The 18639-nt window shown below is 29.2% G+C and overlaps 1 protein-coding gene across 1 annotated transcript; it reads left to right on the top strand.

Annotated features, from left to right (window-relative positions):
- The first annotated feature begins 1 nt into the window (after position 1).
- LOC129980969 (SNW domain-containing protein 1-like) lies at positions 2 to 11990 on the top strand. The gene is made up of 2 exons (XM_056091514.1): positions 2 to 1805; positions 8550 to 11990. Exon 1 carries the CDS (start codon positions 150 to 152, stop codon positions 1752 to 1754), a length of 1605 nt encoding a protein of 534 aa, XP_055947489.1. The 5' UTR covers positions 2 to 149; the 3' UTR covers positions 1755 to 1805; positions 8550 to 11990.
- The last annotated feature ends 6649 nt before the right edge of the window (positions 11991 to 18639 follow it).

Consider the following 18639-nt stretch of genomic DNA (forward strand, 5'->3'; position numbering starts at 1 on the left):
TTCATTTTTGTTATTCGTTCACGATGTGAGTTTAGAAACGCGTACTTTAATTTGCAGTGAAATTTTTTGTAAAATTTTGTGAATTATTTACTTTAGTTCTTTGGTGTCGCATATGTGTTTTCGCATCTGAATTTTTGTGATTACTTGTAATGTCTACCTTAAAGACATTTTTACCTGCTCCTGCCCAAACTTTTAACGACCGAGATAATAAACACGGTTGGAAAAAAACGGTAGAATCATCAAGCAGACAGCTTGTAGTAACTTCCCAAGCTCCTCCTTATGGAGCCAGGAAAGGTTGGGTGCCTCGATCTGTCGAAGACTTTGGAGATGGTGGTGCATTTCCAGAAATCCCAGTTGCCCAATACCCGCTAGGGTTAGGTAAGAAGAAAGAAAAAACAAATGCTAATAATTTACCTGTTCAGTTAGATTCACAGGGTAGAATAAAATATGATGTTATCGCTCGTCAGGGACATGGTAAAGATCGAGTTGTTTATCATAAGTTTCAAGATTTATTGCCTTCAGAAGTAACAAATGAAGATGATCCAACTTTGCAAAAACCAACTGAAGAGGAGGTGAAAGATGCAACCGAAGCTACTAGATTGGCTCTCGAAAAATTAACCCAAACAAAAATATCAGCTGCTATGCCCGTCAGAGCAGCTGAGAAGACAGGACCTGTACAGTATATCAGATATACACCATCTCAACAAGGTTTTGCTTATAATTCAGGTGCAAAGCAACGGCTTATACGCATGGTTGAGGTGCAGAAAGATCCCATGGAACCACCACATTTTAAGATTAATAAAAAAATTCCACGTGCTCCACCATCGCCACCAGCACCAGTGATGCATTCACCTACACGCAAAGTAACTGTAAAAGAACAACAAGAGTGGCGAATACCTCCTTGTATTTCTAATTGGAAAAATGCCAAAGGTTATACAATTCCTCTTGATAAAAGACTTGCAGCTGATGGACGAGGGCTGCAACAAACTCATGTTAATGAAAATTTTGCCAAATTGGCTGAAGCATTGTATGTAGCTGATAGGAAAGCAAGAGAAGCTGTTGAAATGAGATCCCAACTAGAAAAGAAATTAGCTCAGAAGGAAAAGGAGAAGAAAGAAGAGAACTTGAGAAAGTTGGCCCAGCAGGCTAGAGAACAAAGAGCTGGAATAAGAACTCAGCCAGCTGCTGAGAAAGATGAAGAAGTACGAGAGCGTGAGAGTCTTCGTTATGAGCGTCACAAGGAAAGACAGCGAGATCGAAATATACAACGTGCTGCTCCAGATAAAAGAAACAAGTTGGAGAAACAACGTGAAAGGGATATCAGTGAACAAATTGCTCTTGGCATGCCAAATGCGAGACCTTCCAATGAATTGCAATTTGACCAAAGGTTATTTAATTCTACAAAAGGAATGGATAGCGGCTTTGGTGAAGAGGAAGATTATAATGTGTATGATAAACCATGGCGCTCACAACAAGCTGTGAGCAATAATATATACCGACCAAAAGGAAATGCTGACAAAGATATCTATGGGGAAGATTTTGATAAACTTATAAAAACAAATAGATTTGTTCCTGACAAAGAATTTGCAGGAACTGACCGATCTGGTCGACGTGAAGGACCTGTTCAATTTGAAAAACAAGAGGAAGAAGATCCTTTCGGCTTGGATAAATTCTTAACTGAAGCCAAGAAAGCCAGTAAACGACCCACTGGAAATGACTATGACAGAGAGAGAAGTAAAAGAAGAAAAGATTAGACTTTTTAAAAATAAGCATACTGAAAAGTTGGTAGAAAGAGTTTGCTAAAAGTAAGTTGTTTTTTTTTATGTTCAAAAATGTTTCATAATTGCATCTTTTAATTTTACCTTTGAATGAATAATTTTAGCACCTTCATGTGATCAGATATTTTGTTATGTGATTTAAACCTGTACCTTAAATTAGGCAAGGTACTTCCTTGAATTTATATTAATGTAAGGAATACAGCTCTGATTTTTTTTGCCCGTCTTGGACAAATTGTTTCAAACACTAGAAAAGTCACCAAATTTTGATTAATAAATGCAGGTAAGTTATCAAATTTGTTGAGATCTCGCCTTTAAAAATTACATTTAGCAGTTATATTCTTTAGGTTAGCCTTATATTATTTAAATACTTATTTATATTAGATTTTAGAAATGCAATATATAATAGATCATTATCTAACAATTTTTTTATTTAAATAATTATATTGTAAAATCTCTCTTAACTAGCAATATCAATTAGGGAAGATAAATGCTTTAATGGAGTGGAAGTACAGCATGGAATGAACAGAGACAATTTTGTTGACTTGTCATTTTCTTGATAACAACACAATTGCTTGGAATAGGCATAAAAGAATGATAACATACATTGAAATAGGCATAAAAGAATCATTGAAATCCTGCTGACCATTTGATGTTGTTGAATGTTCAATAGATATTAATAGCAATGCAAAGTCGTTTACAAAATAGTTACTACTGATCCATATATCAGTTCTTATTTATGGAAGAATAGATCCAGATAATGCTGGTGTACCTCTTATTGGAATACATATATTAGGGAAGGAAATAGTTTGTTCAGACTGAAACATTAAGAAGAAAGATTTTACTGATTTTCATAGAAGTTGCCAAGAAATTGTTATTGCATGTTATGAATCCTTATATTATATTTGGTGAATTTTAAAAAGTGGCATCAAATCTTCTAATCAGGTAGGCATTGAGACTTAAATGTCATCATACTAAGAAATATACTAAAAATTTCATGCTATAGCTTTAAAGATTTTTTTGCTTTTTTTTCTCCCCGGAACTTAAAATTAGATATTTTTTCTGTTTAAATCATCTGTTTGACTTTCAACATAATTTATTAAATTTGGGCACAAGATGAAAAAACAAAAAAATTAAAAAAACATGACCGTTAGATTCACACACTGTAATTTTTATAGATAATACTGCAAAATGGAAATAGACAACTATTTGAAATATGATCAGCTATCTGGGAGGGCTCTGATGTACAACATAGACCCTATTTTTGGGAAATTAAGAGAGATTTTTACTAAGTAGAAAGATTCTACTAATTCTTATGATTTATAATTAAATTTTATGTAAATGACATTAAATGCTCTTATTATATTTGTTAATGGCATATTATCATTGGTAATATTATTGGTCCACATATCATTGGTCCTTATTTTCTTCTGTTTCTTTTGTGAATACTTCCTCTCTCTTTTCTTAACTATTTTTCTTGCAATGGACTTGTAGCATCTATCATGTATATAGGAAGTGACAGAAATTGGTGTGGGTTGGTTGTTATACATTCTACACCATATCATCCTAATTCTGTCAGTCAGTATGGGCCTAGAATTGTTGAATTTGTGTGATGTGGAGTGCTTGTAATCCTAAATGTAGTCATGTAGTCCTAAAATATATATCTTAAATCTTTTATTCTTTTTTTTACTGGGCAATTTCAGATACTCTGTTACAAAAGACATTTATCCTAACAGCCTAGACTTCACACATGGTCAAAATTAGCTTTTATAATGTAAAGATTTTGAAATTATTAAGGTTGTGGATATAATTAACCACACTATACTATCATATCTCATATTTCAGTGGCCACATTGTATCTATCAAATTTAATATCTGTTCTATTCATTTATTTTTAATAACCTTTCCTTTATGATTGTAATAGTCCTAATGAGAATGATCAGTGTTTTAAAAAAATTAACAGTTTCTAAAGATTGTTTTCATTATTCCCAGAATTTCTTTCCTAATAATTTACTTTTCATTACTACTGAATGTAGAAAGTCCTGAAATCTGAATTTCATATGCTGTGATATAATAATGAAGATATCAATGGAAATAAAATAGGTAAACCCCCTTTCCAAAAAAAAGATTGGGATAATTAATTTTAAGTTATATAAATATGTACATTTATTTACTTTTAGGTTATATTTATATATATGTATGTATGTGTGTGTGTGTTTGTATGTCTTATTCAGTAAGCAAATTCATGGGACTAAATATATTTCTTGTAATTATAATTGAATAAAATCATTTTAGTACTTTTGCAGTAGCCACATGTTAGCAATTAAATCTCAAAGATGTCAGGTTAGTCTAAAGAATATTTTCACCTGTGTGATGCAGTTAATTGTAATAGACTACTCTGATCCACCCTGAAGTAGATGAAAAAATCTGAACAATTGGGATGCCATAACAACATTCTTGGAAATTGTGATTGATCCTAAAAGCTATTACTGGCCACAATACAACCTTTCTCTGTAGAAGGTGCGTCATTGATAGGGGATTGCCAGTCCCACATCATTACTGTATCTACTGGGTGGTAAGAACCTACTACTATGTTCAAAGCTACTCGTCCTTATATCTGAGGTGTGCCCTTTTGGGCAGATGGACTGACATGCAGTTAAGGCAAAAGTTCATCAATGATGTGCAGTTATATCATTGTATGCATGAATAGAAAATAAAAATATATCCAGTTCTATCCAGCTGGGATAGAAAGATTAATCTACCTGCAACAGGTAGATTAACATTTTAGTTTATTTTTTTTTTATTTTTATTTTTTTTTTGCAATACTTGTTAAATGCTATTCATCACCAGTTTTGAAATAGTGCCGTATATAAGTATTCATTACCAGGAGAGAAAAAAAAAATTATCAAAGGGGAAGCAGATGGATAAATATATCAAGAACTGTTTAGCTAATGAACTATCAGTTTCTATAATTTGTTTTAATGGATGTTTGAATATTGGTTATATAAAAATATAAAGTTTATTGATAATGCTGCTCCAATTATTTAGATCACCAGTTTCATTCAGATTAGTAGGTAGATTATGTAAACCAAATATAAGTATAAAAACATTTTTTTAATATTCATTAATATATTGTAAATGCTTTTAAGTCAATATAATGTATGTCTCTATAATTTGTTTTAGAAGACTAAGTCTTGAGCCAGTGAAAAAAAAAAAAAAATTCTCTCTGCCCCTCCCCCAATTTATTAGTAAAAAGTTAATATCATAAATTATACCTTTTAATATCTAAGTACAACCACTTACTAAGCAATCAAATTTTCATGGCATAATTCTATTCACTTATATCGGGAGGTTCAGAATCTTGAGTTCAAGAACTTTGTAATACTCCCTGAAAATTTGATATATCTTATTGAACTTCTTGCTTTTAAAATCATAAAAAAGGGGGCAATGTGCACTTTGGATTTATTTTTTTAAGAGATACCTAATAGGTAAGAAACTTTTTGAAAATATATAGTAAATCATGTTTTGTTTTTAGCATGTATGTTATTGTCAATGCAATTAATCAGTTATTAATAAAATGGCATATAGTATTAACTGAATTTATTTATTATTTACTCTAACTATAAGCTTTAAGTTTGTTTAATTTTTGCTTGACTTTTTAAAACTTGTACAAATATGTGTATTACATTAATAATGTAATACACATAGGAATTATTATTATTATGTAATTTGAGATTTTTATAATGGGATTATAATCATATGTAAATAACTTAACCACTTACAGCACAGAATTCTGAAATTTTCAGTTTGGCGATTTTCTTTATAACTGTACTATGTTCCTCATTGCCTGATATTTGCTCACAGAATGTAAATAATATCCTAAAAGGAACTTTTCATTACTTGTTGAATAAATTATAAATTTGTCTTTAGAAAAACAAATTTTTAAATATTATTAGATGTCATAAATAAGTTTTACTGAAAGGAAGCATGTTTCATTTTCCATCCCTTGTAATGTGTTTGGTAGACTTTTATGTAATGTATTAATTTATTATTTGCTCTGTTCCATATAAAGCAGTCCATTATTCCTTTTTTGTATAATTTTCATAATCTATGTAACATTTGCTTTTTTTTTTATTTTAAAAATATCAATTGTTATTTCTTGTATGATATTCTTTTTTCATTTTTAATTATGAAAATATTTATTAAAATTTTCACTTAGCAAAACAAGGAATATTAGTTTATAAACCATTTGTAAATATTATGAATATATATTAAGAGTTGAAACTTTGAGAGCTATTTATATTTAATTGTTTTTTTCATTTAGATTTATTTAAAATTATCTGAAATTTACTTGGCCAGATGCTACAGAGAAAACCAGTTGTTTATTGGTCATTTTAAAGCATCTTTAATTAAAATAAATCCAAGTTAAAATTATAAAATAAAGCTAAACTATTTTTTCGAACAATGATTTAAGATGATAAAATACACAATGAAATTAAAGGGAGCAGATATAAAAATGAGTAATTAATGTAGATATTTTGTTTTTAAATTAATTAAGAAAGCTTTTGTAGATCATTTTTTTCTTGTAGAACATTTTGAATTGAGAGTTTTAAAAACTGTTGTTGAAATTAGTTTTCAAAAATTCTTCTAGCTCTCAAGCAATTTTTTTTTTTTTTTTTTTTTTTTTCAATTTACAAAATTAGTCAATTTAGTTCTCTTCTTCACTTTCTGAACTCATGGTAAAGTTGCATTAGTTGTCTGTATACACAAACCTTGCAAAAAACTCACCCAACCGGACAGCTACTGTCCGAGCATTCTTTTCCCTGCCCTTAGCAAGATAACTGACCAAATCTTCCTATACAGATTAAATGATCCGAAGTACCAAATATCTCCTTTCAATTTGGCGTCAGAAAAAATTTATCTATCATCGAGCAAACTTCTTAGGATGATTGAGGGCAGTCTTCAAGACTTTTGCAACCATCAAGGTACAGGTATAGTTTTCTTGGATATTGCTGAAGCATTTGACTGAGTTTGGATGGTCTGATCAAGCTTCTCTCACTGTATCTGTAATAGGCAGTTCGTAGTGCACAGCAAGAACTTTCTATTGAAGCCAAGAAATATACATGATGGTGTAGTTCAAGGTTCTAATCTCAGCTCCATATGCTTTAATATCTATATTAATGATATTCCAAAAACAGCAGATACAAAAATTTGTTTATTTGATGACAGTACTACTCTGCTTTGTGTTACTAATAATCCAAAGTTATTACAGAAATGTACTACAATCATCCTAAACTGAGAAATAGCTTATCCAGTGGAAATTCCAAATCGATATCAGATCTATATATAAATCTAATCAAATCCAAATCTATATTTAACTTAATATAGATATCTGTATCTATATTAATAGATATCTATATTAAGTTAAATCAAAAATAATTTTAATGGTACAAAGGCCAAACTTTACCTAATTCTCTACTATAGGCAAGTTTAAATTATTAAAAAAAAAAAAAAAAAACTACTGATACTTAAAGCAAAATTTGTGGCCTCTCATCTCCCAGGCATCCCCAATGTATGCAGCTGCTGCTCTCACGAGATTACGAAACACAATCAAATTAGCAACATGCCTTGGTTCAGAACAAAGACATTAAGACATGTGACATTATGATAAGTGAATTCCATTTTTTAAAAAAATATTAGTGTCAAGATTTTTCAATAAATTGGATAACATTGCAGTCAGAGAAATTGAGTCCTCTAACCCAAACTTCTGGAAAATGCTAAGAGACCTTGGCATTTCCTCTGTGACTGAACTTAATTACAGCTTTACTGTACCAATTTGTTGACCTTTTTTTGAAATTTTTTAATGTAAACTTTCTCTTTGCTATTCTGTCTCTCACTCTTTCTAAGTAAATCATATTTCATGCACGATTAATAAGTTAAAATCCTTATAAGTACAATCATTTGCAAAGTATTTTCACTGCCACATAACTACATATCATTTGCCATGTCCAGAATTAATTCCTAAGATGTCAAATTTGTATTTTACAAATTACCTAATCAAACCTAAAGAATAATCATTTATTGAAAAGGATAAGGCATGCAGTTTGTAATCCAATAAATATGTGTTCTATTTTTTATCCCTGACATCTGAGCAACATTGCCAGTGATAGAAATATGGAGCTTATTACGAATTATTAGAATCTGCTAATGGTTGTGTGTTTTTATTGTTTATCTGTATGAGAAAATTGTCCATTTTTAACATTGGTAATTTTCTTCTAATTAGAATGAAAATTGATGTACAGTGTATATTTGTGATAAATGAGAATTTGTTAGAGAATGTTTTAAAATACTTTATTAATTTATATCAGCACATTTTTTTAAAACATCAGCACATCATTTTTAAAAAGAAATTTAGGATTTTTTTTTAAAGAAATTTTAAAAAGAAAATTAAAAAGCATAAATATTTTTAATGTAAAAATACAATTTTATTGCGATGTGATTTGAATGATAAAATAACATTGTTAATATAAAATTGTAATAAAATGATTGGATTACTTCATGTTTCAATGAGATTTAAGTTGTTAAATCATTAAACAGATGAATTAAATGCATATATTTTTTATGTATTGAAATGGATTCTCAAACTTTATAAATTTATCATCTTCATAAATCTTTTTGTGTGTCTGTGTTAATGTTTTAATTGAAAATTGTGGAAGTTTCTACCAATCAGCAATTTTATTAAATTTTACTAATATGCACTTGTTTTCTCTCCAGGTTATTCTAAACCTCTTGTGCAAAAGTTGACCTGCCTGATCATAATTATACAGTTTATTTCAATTTGATGATAATTATGAGCTGATATAAAATTTTGGCACTTACTAACCATTAATCTGTAAGTGCCTTTTTATGGTAAGAAGGTATACAAACAAACACAGTATTTTTCCATTAGCTTGTAGCAGCTAAATACAGCATCCTTGCAGTAAGAACATGGTGAAAATCCCATGTTTCATAATATAGGGTTGCTATATTGTGTGCAGTGTGTATTTTGGTGGCTGTTGTATAAACAGTAAAATGACATTTCACACTCACATTCTGTGTGATAGTAGTTGCTATCTGGCTAATGAAAAATTACTAAAAGAATTTTGCTGGGTGTTTTTCTATATCCAGTTTTGTGCACTCTGAATCATCAGAGGAATAATGATGTATATTTAAAATAAATTGAAAATGAAATATTTTTGCTGTAGACATTATATTGATGTAGTAACCTTTATTTTTTAGTGTTACATTTTATGGTTTCTGTTATAAGTGTAAAAAGTAAAACAGTGGACATTATTAGAAATTGTTTTTGTATGAAAAATGTTAATGATTCTTCTAAGAACTGAATTTTAAGATGTTTATAAAAAGTTTTGATATGCTTTTTGAAAATAATTTCTTACTACGAAATATGATATATATCTTTTTAACTGTACTAAGATTTTTGACGTGATTTTATGATTGCATTTCCTTTGTCATCTCAATCACATGGTTTTTTTTTTTTTTTTTTTTACTTTATTGATATAAATATTGTTTCATTAATTTTTGCCAAAAGATACTGATTAATTGTTACTTAATGTTGAATTAGTTAAAATTATTATAACTAGTCTACTTTTTAATACTGATCTTTCTTATAATGTGTTGTGCTCTCTGTTATTTAGAAAATTATTTTTTCTTGTATATTTTCTTAAAAATTCTAGAAAAAATAATTTTTACTCATTTTATTTTATTTATTGAAACTTCTACTTGCAAACTCAGATTTAAACAAGTAAAATCCTGTGTTTATCTATATTATAAAATATTTGATATTTCATGAACCTTACAATGTTTATATCAATAGAATTTTACAAATTAGAATCTTTCTTGTGCATAGTATCAAAAGATCTTTTTTTTTTCAGTCTTTATAATAAATAATATTTAAAAAAAAAACATTTTTTTTTAAATACATTGAAAAATAAAGAATGTCTAATTTCTTAATTGAACTGACTAAAAAAAACTATTTAGAAAAGCTGATGCAGGATTTCATAGATATAATTTGTGTGTAAAAAAATTATTTATCTTTGATTTTTATTGCAGTTTTTGTATAATAAATACATTGTGGCTCATAGTGCAAAAGGACATAGATCAAGAATTTACTTTGGTTAAACTAGTCTGTATTCCTTTATTTTACTAATAGGTCCATGTCACCAAATTTCAAAAAGTAAAATGATCCTGGCAGCTTGATGCATTTTTATTAGCAATAGGAAAGTGGGCAAGTGTAGTTGATTTCTGTCATATTTAATTTTTGATGCGAAACTTTTTTACCCTGTGAACGATAAATTCTTTCTATTTCAAAATATGGTAAACAACACTTGGAAATACTTTTTGACCAAATTATAGGTATTCATTTAAAATTTATTGCGGTTTCAGTTAAGTAGTATAATTTATTAATTATGGCTATAAGCATAATTTAAATTAAATAATTCAGTTTAAAATGTAATCTTTTAGACCTATCAATCCTTTAAGGCTTCTTGAAAATTGTCAAAAATCAGTCATTGTCTCTCACTAACATGTTGTGCATAATTATTAATATTAGGAATGTTATAAAAATTTCAGTTAATTGTTGCAGTTTGTGTCTTTGCATTTCAACAGTGCTTTTATTATGATAACCTATTTCATAGATGCATTATTTAGTTTATACAAAATTAAATTATTATTTTTAAATCCAGTTTAATTCAATCCAATTACTTGTTTCTAAGATTCATTTAATTGTAACTGTTTGGTACAAACAACCCTTCTTGATTAAAATTATTTGTTATATCTGTTAATTTTTTTTAATGTTTTTAAAAATGTACATAATATTTTTTTTTTGACAGAGATAAGTATAATTTTCAGTTTATTCTGCTTATTTAAAATATTATATGCTAGAACATTTTTATTTTTAACTTGAAAAATATTTACCAATTAATCTTCATTTTATTGTATTGTGGTTTATGGAGAAAATCAAGGAATCTATCTTTTTTATGCACTATTAAAAACACTTAATTGTTAATACGCTAGTAAGGTTAACTCCTGTAGGAGGGAAAAAAATATTCATTTCGGTAATTTATTCTGTTACCTTGATATTTAACTATGATAAAAGAAAAAAATTGGATAAGAGGATTTTTACTTATTATCATGGCCATTATTAAAATCTGTATTCTAAAAGCTGATTCATTGAATCAGAAATTTCACCCATGTTTTGTTTCAAATTAAATTTGAAAAGTTTGTGTTCACTTTTCTGTAAAAAAGTAAAGCCTTCATAAGATCACTTCATGTATACATTTGAAAATATCTGAATAATATGTATAAAAAGTAAGAAAAATGAAAAAGACAGGGAAAGGTATTATAATTATTATCGTTATTATTTTGTAACTTTATATAAAAGTTTTCCATTTATTTAATTTCATTTATTAATAATGTATTTTAAATATCAGTCATTAAAGTGCATACTACATTGTTTACTCTCCAATATGAATCATTTTGACAAAATACATTCTTTAACAGTTCTTTCAAATAAAAATCGAAGGGGGGGGGCATAGCTTCATCTTAAATTTCAAGATGTACTTAACTCTGTGAACATAAGTTTTTAAGCTATCCTTTCTAAATTATTGAATATTGAAGTAGTGTTTTTGAATATTAGTATTTGGATTCACTTCTTTTTTACTTAAATCTTTAAATTTATTTACAGGATTAATTGGTTCTCTGTACCTGTAATCTATAAATTCACATGCACTTATAATTTAGTCATTAGTGTATATGTTTGCATGACTCATCATTAAAAAAGAATTAGTTTTCCATTATTATTATGAGTAAATGACAGAAAATTCTAAAATGATGATTAAATCTGTATGTGAACATTCATTTAAGAAAATCCACTGTTGGTTTGTTAATTTGTCACTACTTATTGTTTGTTTCTTGTAAAATGTGCCTGTAAATTGCAATTTACATTTACCATAAATTGTTTAACAATTCTGGGTAAAACTCTGTAAAAAATATTGCACATATTTTAAAGATTCCTCATTGCTGATTAAATATCATCAAAAATTTCCATGCATCAGTCATGTTCTTTGTAGCTTTCTCAATGTAAAATTTGTGTATGTATGTTCATATATTCACAATGTCAAATCAAATACACAAATAAAAATAAAATAGTTTTTCTGATTTTGTATCAGTTTATCTTTTCTTTCCATATTTTGTTTAAATTTTGGTACATTTCATGAAATAAAAGACCTTCATACTATTGCTAATTGATTTATCTTTATCATTTATGGAGTGTATCAGAAATAATTTTTTAATGAATTTTAAAAAATGTTAAACTACAAAAAAATCATGTTACTATGATTTTCAAATAGTTATTTCTCTGCAGGATTGGAAAATTAAAATTTTCCCTTTTTTAAAAACACTTTAACTTCATGTTTAAAGGTTTTTTTATTTATTTATTTTTTTATTCAGACTGTTATGTACAAGAATTCTGAAATGTTGCACAGATTTTAATTTATGGTGTCAGTAAAACATTTTAATGTTTTTCGAGTTTTTAATTATCAATTAATATTTTTAATATTAGTAAAAGAATTTCAAAAGGGTGGCATTACGTATTATTCAATTAGAGAAATTTTTTTTCTTCAAATTTTAGTTAGAATTTTAAATAATAAAGAACTGAACTGAATTTTGGTGTTTCTGAAAAATGAATTTTACACTGTTTCAAAATTTAAAAAGCGGTATTTTTATTGATACCAATTTAAGTCATGCAAAATCTTCTAGAATTTTGGCAGTTTTCTAAATATGTATATATATTACTTAATTTCCTACACTTTTTAGATAATGATAGCATTGTTGTAAGGAAATTCAAACCGATTTCATTGTGTCATCGAATATTTAATCTCATGATTTTTTTTTTAATTGTTGAAAGTTCTAGAATACTCTAGAAGGGATAGGGATTACTGAATTTTTTTTTTATTCAAACAATACCTCTTTAAAAAAATCATATCATATTTATTAAAAATTAAAATGTATTTCCAATTGTTTGAATAATTTAACAAAAAAGTTTATATTTAAGTAATAGCAATTGTTGCAAATATTCTGTCGGCACAATTTTGCGCATGCGTTAGGATGGATTTAATTCTGCAAAATAAGGGTGATGGGAAAGGAGGAGATGTTTACATCTATACTTATATAAAGCTCAATGTATGTGTGCTTGTGTTGGCGCTCTACAGGCCAAACCGTTTGACCTACAGCTACCAAATTTGGCACATGCATATCTTGGAGGTCGGGAATGTGCACCTGGGTCCCTTTTTTTGAATTTTTAATTAGAATTTTAATTATTAATTAAAAACTAATTTTCCCGCCAAAAAATCTTCATTTCCCCACCGCCAAATGAGTAAGGCTTCAGTTTTTTTTTCCCCACGCTAAAGAGGGTAGGCTTAAGAAATTTTCGGCAGATTATTTCAAAGAATTCTGTTTATTTTCTTAAGGTTTGATGCATTTAAAATTAAACATTGTTAATAATCGATCTTTCAGATTCATTCTGAAGTACTTTTGAATTAAAATAAAACAGAATAAAGGAAATTAAAAATTTCTAATCTGCATAGCGTTACCCCAACTGGAGTAGAAAATTCACGCATTTGCGTTACCATAATTGGCGTTGAAAATTCACGCATGCGCATTGTGTTCTGATTGTTGACAACGGATACGGACTTGGTTTTGAAGGTTTAATACGTTTCCGACTGATTATTTCAAACGATTCTGTTTATTTTTTTAGTGTTTGAGGCATCTGAAACTAAACATTGTTAATTAATCCATCTGTTCATGATGAATCTGAGAAAATTTTGTTGTAAACTTCTTGAGATATTATACATTAAGAAAAATATTCTTTAGTGCCCGTAAGGTTTAAATACTCAGCGACTCTGTTTTCAGTACTCATTTTTTTTTTTTTTTTTTTTTTTTTTTTAAAGCTTCGTTTCAGTTTTAAAAAAAAAATATTATTATATGTATCGCAGTTTAATAATTTCCACTTTGATTTAAAGCATAAATTCTCTCTAACATAAAATTAGAGAGATACATACTACGTTATGGCTGAAGGCCTTTATAATATGAGTAAATTATATGACTATTAAAATTTGAAGTTTTAAAATATTTTAATGAAGAAGCAATTAAAATGGGAGTTCCATAAAATATTTAATTATTAAAATTTAATAATTAAATTAAAATTATTAAAATTGCATTAAGATTGGAGAACCAGCTGGTCGCCAAAGGCGTTTAGTTTAACAATAAAGTAAATTCCGGAAATGGCGCACATCCTTCCATGTGTCACCCCTTAGTGAGATACAACCACCGAAAAGTGGTCCTCTTAGAATACTGAAACGAACTGTACTAATAAACTTTGAAGATTTAATTGAAGTACATTTGATTATATACTTTTGACTCTTAATATCTCTTTTGATATTTGATATAACAGTTTCATCAAAGAAATCATTTAAAAATTCTAGTTTTTTTTTTTATATTTTACTTCGTTTATTTTTATCATTTGTTTGAATCTTCAATTTTGTCCATCGTCTTTCTCAAAATTAACAGTTCTGAAATTTCAATTAAAGGTCACTTCCTCGGATATTTTTAATTTCATATTATTAATATAAAACACAATATTAATTATAATTTTATGTAGTTTTCAAATTTTATAACCAACATTAAGTAAAGAATATTGGGCTATATATATAAATATATATATATATGAAAGTACATTTTTACGCGTGTATTTATTTTAACCTAATGGATTACAGTTTCTTGATTTTTCAGCCGCTGTTGAATAATTCTTTATAAACGAAAGGGAGGAATAAAAGAAAATAGTAGAAAAAATTATTTTGGTTTCAATTTCATTATTTAGATTATATTTCATTATTATTATTATTTTCGTTTTTCAATCCTTATTTAGTAAATCTTTGTAAACGAAAATGAGAAATGAAAGAACATAATCAAAAACAATGGTTTATTCTGATTACAGCTTCATTATTTGGATTACATTTCATTATTTATTTTTTCTTTTTTTAACCGCTATTGAGTAAATCTGTGAAAACAAAAAAAAATTTTTTTTATTTATTTATTTTTTTGAAGCTGTTGAGTAAATCTTTGTTAACGAAAGAGGAATGAAAGCAAATTATCGAAAGCGTTTTTTTAAAGTTTAATTCTTGATTAAAAATTAGTAATTGCTTAATTAGTTTATTTGTTAATAATGTATCTAAGTTTCCAAAATTCTCATCATATTTTTGGCAAATTATTAATTTATTGAAAATAATTAGAAAAAGTAGAATTCAGATTATATTAAAAGAAAAGGTTATATAGGTACCGTACTAATTTACCGTTTAAAAACAAAAATAATATTTTAAAATGGACCTCGTAATTTTTTTACCGCGATCAGCTGAGTGGGCACTCCCTCTCCTAACTTTTGCACCAAATCAGCGGAAGAATATTTGACCCAGAAGGATTTAGCGAATATCGGAGCCGCTTCCATTGCGGTTCTTTGGTGGAATCAGGTCTCGAATCTGGAACCATGCAATGACGCAGCCGAGACCTTACTACTAAGCCATTGAGGCGCAGCTGCAATCAATCAACAGAGCCACCGCTGACTATCAAGAATCCAGGATCAAAAACAGTATTAATACATAGAAATAAATATAACCATTGAAAAATATTCTTAGAGGAAGTGTTTGCATCTGGTATATCCAGTTAAAACTATCGCACTTACAGCCATAATATATGGTGCACATGTAGTCGTAAATGTGGTTCAATGTACCTTGAAGCCTAAATTATGAAGTATAATATAGCAAGAATTTTATTTATTGTTTTGAATGATTTCTCGCACGTATTTGCTGGGAATACCATTTCTATTGATTGTAGAGAGGAAAAATCTGTGCACCATCGAAGAGAACAATTATTGACCTAAAGAATTAAAATTTGCAACTTTAATGTAATTTATTGAATTTTGAGAATTTTTAAAATTCAGATCTTTTCTAAAGAATTTTAAAAATAGAAATTTTTAAAAATTTTATAACCAGTGTTAGAATACTGTTACAAATTTTCCGGGTTCGTTTGGATAGTGGAAGTGATATGGTGTGGAGAACGCTCAATCAGCAGGCGGCAGTAGAAAAAAAAAACAACGTTTATTTACACGAAGACACATAGGACAGCACAAAAACGACAACAACTATATACAGCAGAGATGAACACAGTAGCACACTAAGCGGATAGACAGAATCCAGCAGGAGAGGGGTTCCTGGGAGCTTCGCTCTACCGTCTCTCCAACGGCTGAACTTCTCGCTTTAGCTTTCGACTCGCTACTTCTCACACGACTTCACTTACACCACCTCTTCGCAGCTTGAGAGTGCCTGTCTTTTATAGTTGTGGAGGGCGGGTCTAGAATCTTCTAGACCAATCAGGACGTCTCTGGGTGTATCTCGGTTCCTACTGGATGGATCGTGAAACCTCTCGAACTTTCTAGTATGATCCATTTTGTCGCCAAGCTCTGAATTCATTGACACTAGTCGTACTGGGAAGCCAAATTACAGGTTTGTAACATTGCTCCCCTCTTCAAAGACTGACGTCCCGGCACTCCTACTTCAATCCAAAGCTAGCGTAGGCTTCCGAATGATGTGGTGATGATGCTTTAGGCGACTTCCGGTCTTTCGAAGATAACATCGTTTACTAATTTGGCGGCGACTAAAGATCCATCCGAACCTTCTCAATGATTTTGACTCGGACCTCTTCGTCGTTTCGGATTGCACACCCAGACTAGATTTCTCTTCTTAAAATGCAATGTGTCCTATGGAGCGAAACACTGGATCTTAGTAGAGGCCTCCGGAATGAATTCTTGCCAGGCTGGTCGGTTGGTCACTTTGAACTTCTTCCATCAAACCAGCCGTATATCAGGATGGTCCAACAGTGCCTTCTGAAGTCCACTCGAATGCCAGGTATTCACCTTCGTCGCCAAAGCTTTCACGAGAATACATCCACCTCTTCCCGGTCTATTCTCAACACTCGAGAATTGTCCGACGCCCTCCACACAGGATCTTCTGAAGAGCGCTTCTGTTTTTGCTGGAAGGGTCCTTCTGCTCAATTTATTGAATTTTGAGAATTTTTAAAAGTCAGATCTTTTCTAAAGAATTTTAAAAATAGAGATTTTTAAAAATTTTAAGACCAATGTTCGAATACTCTTATCCTTTTTCAATTTTTTTATGGTGATTATTTTAATATTTTACTTTGAGTTCAGGTAATAATGATCAAAAGACTTTTCCTCGTTGATTTTTAATTATTTATATTCCTGGTGAGTTTAAAAATGTTCTTTGCCTATCCGTAATAGAAATTTGGATCCGTGGAAGAATTATTACTTATTCGCTGACTTAACAAGCATCTAGAATTACATTTTTTTTATAATTTTAATTCTAATAGTATCGTTTGCAAAAGAGCTTACTGATTTCATCTCTTTCTTTTTAGATTACCTTCATATTTAATTATTATTTCCATTTTTCTCGTCTGAATTTCGCTAAGCAAAATCATTGTCTCAAAATAAATAAACGCGTGAAATCACCATCATTATTATTTCATTTTCATGGGTTTATTTTGTTATGTGATAAGATATCATTGAGATTCATAATGTCGGGGTAACAATGTGTGGGACTCTGCTAGTTTAAGAATAAAAAAAGTTATAATATATAATATCTCAAAAATATAACATAGAAAGGTTTGAATATATAATTCATAAACAACATACAAAATTACATTATAGTTTCGTAATTCATGAATATAGAATTAAAGTAATATTTAGAATTCCATTTTTGTATAAAATGTCTTTCTAATTAATTAAAAAGTTTTATAACAGTTTCGTTAATTCGACACTTTTCATGTGTAATGAGTCAATAAATCGCCGTAATTACGATTACGTGAAATAGTAATCTTCGTTTGATTTGCGGTGTATTTTCGATTAAGCAACTCTTAGGGTCGCTGAATTGAAAAGGGTGGCAAGCAGATTAACAATTAAAAAAATTGTTATTACTTTAATAGTCCAATATAAGGTAATTATAATTAAGGTTGCACTTTCAAAAGGTTGTAAAAAAACAATCATTTGCCAGAATGATCTGATATTTCATCTGAGCATATATAAAACAGTGGGAATTTATTTTGAGAAAAAAAAATTAGTTCAAAATTTGATCGATAGATGACGCTGTACTCTTCTAAAGACGGTAATTAAAAGGCACAGCATATTGCTATGATATTCTTTGTTTAAAATCAATCTATTACGACAAGATAGGAATAGAAGAATGGTTTTTAACTGTCCTTGGGCAAAACAGTAGAGGGGAAAAAAAAAAAAACCTGATGAATCCATTAAGAAGAGGAAGTCGACAATGACTTGCTTAAGAAATGTTCAATATGCTGTCCACCATTTTCTCCAATGAGTTGAAAGCCCAAAATAATATGTTCCACAACGAATCAGAATGCTTCAGTGGTATTATTGTGAATGCATTGTGCAATGAGGGTTTTTAGTTCACCTGAGTTCACAATCAAACCTTCGTATGAAGCGTCTTTTAGGTAATCCCACAGTCAAAAGTTGCAAAGGTTCAGGTCACATGATCGTGGCGCCAGCCTGTTGGGAAACGGTGACTGATAGTTTGTCATTTCCAAAATGCAGATTCAACAGTTGTTTCACTGATGCTGAATCAATTTGCAGAGGGACGCCATCTGACATAAAAATTATGCTATCCATATATTCGTGGTGTATTGTTGCAGTGCAGGAATGTGCTGACTACGCAAAAGAGATACATAG

This window comes from Argiope bruennichi, chromosome 8, assembly GCF_947563725.1.
Source record: "Argiope bruennichi chromosome 8, qqArgBrue1.1, whole genome shotgun sequence".
Taxonomy (NCBI): Eukaryota; Metazoa; Arthropoda; class Arachnida; order Araneae; family Araneidae; genus Argiope; species Argiope bruennichi.

What these genes read in the sequence shown, in the direction of transcription:
- LOC129980969 (XM_056091514.1), top strand. Translation starts at nt 150, where the DNA reads ATGTCTACCTTAAAGACATTTTTACCTGCTCCTGCCCAAACTTTTAAC.